The 6745-nt window shown below is 29.1% G+C and overlaps 1 protein-coding gene across 1 annotated transcript in view; it reads left to right on the forward strand.

Annotated features, from left to right (window-relative positions):
- Window positions 1-5810, forward strand: part of LOC107445338 (serine/threonine-protein kinase meng-po) — a 132871-nt gene extending 127061 nt beyond the window's left edge. The window contains exons 6-7 of the mRNA XM_043052308.2: window positions 686-4201; window positions 4388-5810. Of these exons, the coding sequence (XP_042908242.1) occupies window positions 686-907 (222 nt within the window). The 3' untranslated portion in view covers window positions 908-4201; window positions 4388-5810. The remainder of the gene's footprint in view (window positions 1-685; window positions 4202-4387) is intronic.
- Window positions 5811-6745: the final 935 nt, after the last annotated feature.

Here is a 6745-nt window from a genome sequence, read left to right on the forward strand (position 1 = left end):
ATATTAAAGACAAATTTTGCGGAAATAATCCAAAAGCTATCTCTGAACTCAAAACTGCTATTCGGAGGACATGCATCGAATTCATTAATCAAGTTTTCAGAATTTTACTGCTCTTCTTTTGCACATCATAGCTATTAACAGCAAGCATACAGAACAAGTCATGAACTAAATCAGAATATCTTATTTATCTTCAAAATTTGCATAAAATACATAATTTTGAGCTTTTTTTTATTTAGCTCATATAGCTCAAATATTGTTATCTTGTAATAAGAAAAATCGGGTCCTTGCCTCTCTATAAGAAGAATATGTGATTACGCCCAACTATGTTATTTAAATTACATGGTTAAGCCTAATCTAGTTGTCAGGTTAATCTGGTTAGGTCTGATTAATCTGGTTAGCCATGGTTAGGCCAAACACACCCAGGCCATGGTTGGGCCTGGTTGTGCTTGGTGAGTTAACTTTGCAGCAATTAGGCTTCATTTATTATCATGCTGATTAAATTTTTGACTCAGATTTAAGTGACGTCACGCAAGTGTATCGATTCTGATTGGCTTCTGAGTCGTAGCATAAACGAATGCCACCATTCACGCACAATAACGTTGCTTACAGGCATCCAATTATTAATTATGCTGTTTGTTTAATTTCTTTAGTTCATTGTTTCTTATGGCTTTCTATTTAATTTCAGGTTTATAAATATCTCGGTGACAAATGGCTGATTTGCCGAAGTCCTAGAGCAACCACTACCGTCAACAAAACAGATATCGCCGAAGCGACAAAACTTGGCGATCATCTTGGCGATATGCTATCTAACCTCACTGTCCAAACAACGACAGAACACAGAGAAACGAGAGAACAGCGAATTAATCAGTGGGTCATGTCAACTTATGATGATTCCAGTGATAGCTAGACAGCCAAATGACGCCAAAAACTATTTTTTTCCGAATTTATTTTTATTTAAGAATTTCATACCACTTATTTCCACTTAAAAAATATCTATGACGGACATATGTGCGAGTTTGGATTGGAAGCATTGAATATAATCCGGTGAAACTGATACATTTACTGATACGATTAATTGATAACCTTTGATGACTGATTTATTTTTGCACCATTACCAATGAAACTGACAATAGTTAACTTTTTCTGAAATCACAGTCAAGTTTGAAATTGTATTTATAACAAATTAAGGAAAATTCTTAACATATTCGATTTTATTTTTTAAAAGTTTCGTTTCTTAGTTTTATATTAGGCGGAATAAATCAAAAACTACATGCAAAAGTCTCGCACTAAGCACTCACCACCTCGCCAAATGCGATACAATCTTGAATTAGGCGAATAAAATTGTGTTTTGGCGAAAGTATTGGCAAATTATTGTTTCCACTGGAATGAAAATTTTATAATTAGCTCGATCTTCAAAATGACGTCAGAATGAATTTTTCTTAACAAATTAGTATATTTTACTCGATAACGGTAGTTTTCGGTAGATGAGCCGCAAAATCAATTAGAATTGGGTCAAAATAATATAAGCCTGAAGCAAACTACCATAAAATAATTTTCTATGGGAAAAAAATTAATAATTAAAAATTGTTAAGGTTTGTATTTGGCGAAGACTTTTGATATTTGGCTAATTTACTGGCTAATAATTTGGATTCCTTAGCGCGGACTCTGCATACATTTCAAGTTCTTATCCTTCTGCATCAAAAATATTTTCAACTTGATTAAACTTATAACAAAAAGATATTGGAAATGGAATAGAAATGCTTTAAGAATTATAACAAATTTTAGAATAGTATTTGTTTCAAAAAATTGGAAAGTGTAAAAGATACATTTGTTAAATGTATACATTAAAAAATATTTAAATTTCAATAAGCGAAACAACAAGAAAGCTATTTCCAATAAATCATAAATTAAAATCAACATAATCTACTATTTACGTTTTCATAACTTATATTACATCTAACATTTTCAAAATTATGCTATGAAACGAACAATTGGAAGAATTGACATTGGAATTATTTAAGGAACATTGAATTGAATGGTATTTATTCCAACTTGTTGTAAATCGTAATACATGCATTTTTTATTTTATAAATTTTTAGAAACCTTAAGACTAAGTAAAATAGAAAGTATTTTATTGTCAATAAATTAACAAATAAGTTTAAAACCAAATGTATCAAAAATATTATTAACTGTATCAATTTCTATCAAAATTATTCCTGTAAAAAAGACAATCATATAGAATTTTTAACTATTTCAAGAAAAATCAACGAAAGTAAACAAGACGATCAAGAAAACTATACAAGAAAGTGTGAAACGCGTAAGAGGTACCTTTTTTTAAATTTTATTTTTAAAAAATCTTAAAAGTTCAGAAAATAAAAAGGCGAATAAAGGAAGCAATTTACTGTTTATAAATCAACTGCTATGTGTCAACGATTTCTGAGTAAATCAAGCGCAAGAAATATTGTTAGTTTTTTTTTCTTCACATTTATGAAACCTGCAACTGATTGTAGATTCTTTATTTATTTATTTGCACACTTGATTCTTGAAAGTCTGGAAAATATATTTTTCAATAAATTTCATACAGTAGTAATCCTTATTTGTAGTTCAAGATTAAAAACTATTCCAGCGTAAAACATATCTGTTATTGCAAGTAACGAATTAAGTTATGGCGAGAGAATATAATGAGAAATCAGATTGTTAAAGGGAAAATAGACTCTTCTTAGAAGAATCGTAAACAGTTTGAAAAGTTGACATTCGACTAAAATGTTCCAAAGTTATTTTTAGTAACTTTCTAGGCACCAAAGTGAATAACAAGGAAGCAGAGGACACTTAAAATTTATGTAAATAATTATTAATTATGCAACCAGTAAAGGATATTGTATACTTTATTCGTTTTATAACAAATCATAGCATTTTTGCTGATATTATTTGTTATAAAAATGAATAAAGCATAAAATATCCCTTACAGGTTGCATAACTAATAATTATTTACATAAAATAGCGATATATTTTATGATAACTGGTTTTTTTAAATATCTTTTAGTAAAACGAAAACACTTCTCATTTAATACATTTTCTTTAAGTACTAAATAGTTTGAAATGTTATTCGCGTCCTCAAAAAAATATATCTAATTTTTGTTAGAATTTTTTATGAAAGTTTAAATTTTCATTCATTTCAGCTAAAGCTTAAATTATTATTATTTACAAAGCTACGAATCTAAATTAATACTTCTGAAAATTTTTTGCCAATTTGTCCTTTTTTTAAGCCAAATATAATTACATTTTGTGATTTCTAATAAAAATTGAAGTTTAAAATCAAAATAAATCATTTTATATTGCATCAATTCGGATTTTATGTGCTAATTTATGTTTTATCTATGCTTTTTCATTAATCTTACAATGATTGAAAAATGTGTACTCAGACTTTCAAAATTTTATCAAGCATTATAATGTTTCCTTAAAATAAGTTATATATATTTTTAGGGTAATATATGCAATACACTACCACTTATTAATTTCAATAAACGGCTTTTTATTGCGTAACTTTTTGTTAAAAAAGTGCTAAATATAGTATTTCTCTGCAATGTACCTGAATCTGTTGCTTATGAAACTGTAATATTTCCGTATCAAAGAATAGAAGCAAAAAGTTCAAGAACATCTCTTCCACAAGCTGTCAAAAAAATTTTTTTTGGTCAATGCATCATATTTATTTAGACATCATGCTTGATGAAACGTCAGGAGAAGTTCATCGGAGATTAAGAAATAAATAAATTAAATAAAATACAAAAAAAACAATAAAATATCCTAAGTGTGTGAAGGGGTAGTGATGATCACTTATAAGAGGGCCTCTTTGATTAAATGAAGATATAAGACATCTGTATAAGTTCATCAGAGATTTAAAAAAGTTATTAAAATAAAATAAGAAAAAAAAACAATGAAATATTCCAAGTCTGTGAAGGGGTAGTGATTGAATGAAGGTATAAGAAAAAAAAAATAAAGGAGGGTTTTGAAGACTTATGAAGGGAGAATCTTTGATTGAATGAAAATAAAAGAAAAAAATAAAGGTGGGTTTTTTAAGCTCTCTGAAGGGGAAATCTTTGATTGAATGAAGATATAAGGAAAAAAATGAAGGAAGGTTTTGAAGACCTCTGAAGGGGAAATCTTTGATTGAATGAAGATATAAGAAAAAAAATAAAGGAAGGTTGTGAAGACTCTGAAGGGGAAATCTTTGATTGAATGAAGTTTTGAGCAAAAAAATAAAGGAAGGTTTTGAAGACTTCTGAAGGGGGAAACTTTGATTGGATGATGNAAAAAAAAACAATGAAATATTCCAAGTCTGTGAAGGGGTAGTGATTGAATGAAGGTATAAGAAAAAAAATAAAGGAAGGTTTTGAAGACCTCTGAAGGGGGAAACTTTGATTGGATGATGATATAAAAAATAATAAAGGAGGGTTTTTGAAGATCTCTGAAGGGGGAATCTTTGATAGGATGAAGATGTGAGAAAAATAACAAAAGAGGGGTTTTGAAGACTTTTGAAGAGGGAATTTTTGATTGAATGAAGATATAAGAAAAAAATAATAAAGGAGGGTTTTGAAGACTTATGAAGGGGGAATCGTTGATTGAATGAATATCTAAGAAGCAAATAAAAGAGGGTTATGAAGATATATGAAGAGGATATCTTTGATGAAATGAAGATTCAAGACAAAATTCATATCTTTTGAACAACTAACGAACGTTTTGAAATCAATGAGTGGTAGCGTAACTTAAAGTGTAAAATTAAGTTTTAATTTGTAGTTTCCCAAACCTAAATCGGCGATTTTAGCTATTTTTCAAAGTAAGTTTATTATTAAAACAAGAGAGTTCTCTTCGTGCAGGAATGTATCAAAACAGAAAGCAACCAAAACATGTTGAATAAAACGAGAAAAAAAAAGTTTTATCTTCTTCGCTTTTACTATCTTAGTCAAGCACAACCCCTATGACAATAAACTTTACATCACTTTTCTTGTGTCGTTCGGCCACCGTAAAAAGACGATAGAATTCGAAATCAGAATACGAGTCCATTAGTTACTAATTACAGGGACTACGTTAAAAAATTTTTAAGGAAATTTAATGAAGGGAAACAAATCCTTTTGCGATAATATAGATTCTTAAACGCAAATACGCCTCTTCGTTGAAATGTTCCTAGCCATAAGTCAATCGTCTTCTTACGGTGACTGGACTATAAGAAAAATTAAATTTTGTCAATAACTCTCGTCTTCCAATGTGTCCTCTTGACTTTGCTATCCACTACCAATTCATGTATCGAAAAAGAATGTATCTATCGAATGAACTGTTACCGACAATCTGTAGTTTTGTTATAATATTTTGTTCCTTTGGATGAAATCTGTGATAGAGTTTATGAAAGTAGGTCAAAGAACTGTTATAGCTATTGACTTTGAGTGTGTATTGCATATTTTTGATTTTTGTGTTCTGTTTTTGCTTTCGAAATTTTTCTTAGAATGTAGAATGTATATGGAGTATGTGTTGCATATATATGGTAGAGGTTTTTGTTTGCAAACACAATGAAAAAGGAAATTTTAATACTGATTTTGATGTTTATTCTTGTTTTTTTACTAGTGAATTAGCATTTGTAAAAAAGTAGTCGAAGCTATATTGAACTCTTCTGAAAGTACAATTGAATTCTAATTGTTTAAATGAATCTTTTTTTTAAAAAAAATATTTCCGCATCTTAATTGTGACATATTTTCTGTACTTCAAATTGCTTATAAGCAATTTATTCCTTTTTAAAATAAAGACGTCCATCTAAAGTTTTTGGGTTCTCTATTTCTTGTCTCTTAGAACATTTCTTAGCGAAAGTTATGCTTCTGTAGACGTAATTTTAAAAATAAAATGTTCGAAAAATTGTACAAAAATCTTTTATTTTTATATCACAAATGCAGATGTATCCCAATTTTTTTAATCAATTGATGTAAAAAGTTCGATAATTTGTAATTTACGACACTATACTCTGTTGCAAGTTAAGAAAAATCTTTATCTCTATGGAGCGAGACCGCTTGCATCGAAATAGATCGCGAACTCCCAGCGGGAACGAATACCAACATCACCAACGCTTACAACCACAGCATTATTTTTGCTTGCTTTCGTAAGTATTGTGAAAGTAAAAAACAAAAATTTCTGAATAATAAACTAACTGTAGTATGAATTAGTAAAAATGATATTTAAAAATCATTAATATACTTCTTTCTGTTCGCTTTTAAAGAAATTGGTGAAAGAATAATAAATTGTTTCTCGCAGACGATTTTCTTCAACAGCGAAATAAGAGAAAAATAATTCTTTATCACGCATTTGATTTGTTAAGCAAATTTTTGGTGGTCCAATTGGGTATAATATAGCCTACGTCACAGGTTGTGTTGTTCCTACTAAATTTAACCCATGAANGTCCAATTAAATCCAAGCAAAGTCATATAGTTGTTTCTTTTTCAAGAAGGAATGTTCTTATTTATCGAAATATGCCGCCAAGTCTAGGATTCCAGTAGATTACGAAACTATAATCTTTTTTTAATAACTCTTTGATAGGTATCGTAAACGATAGCATGAATTAAATTTCTGTTTGACGCTTTTAACTTTTAAATTGTTTCGAAGGCATATTTTCATAATTTGACAAAGAGATAAAACGGACTATATGTAATTGTGGAGGATTACTTAAATCCTATACCGCAATGAGCTTTTCTTCACTTGCAACGGA

Source organism: Parasteatoda tepidariorum, chromosome 10 (genome assembly GCF_043381705.1).
Source record: "Parasteatoda tepidariorum isolate YZ-2023 chromosome 10, CAS_Ptep_4.0, whole genome shotgun sequence".
Lineage (NCBI taxonomy): Eukaryota > Metazoa > Arthropoda > Arachnida > Araneae > Theridiidae > Parasteatoda > Parasteatoda tepidariorum.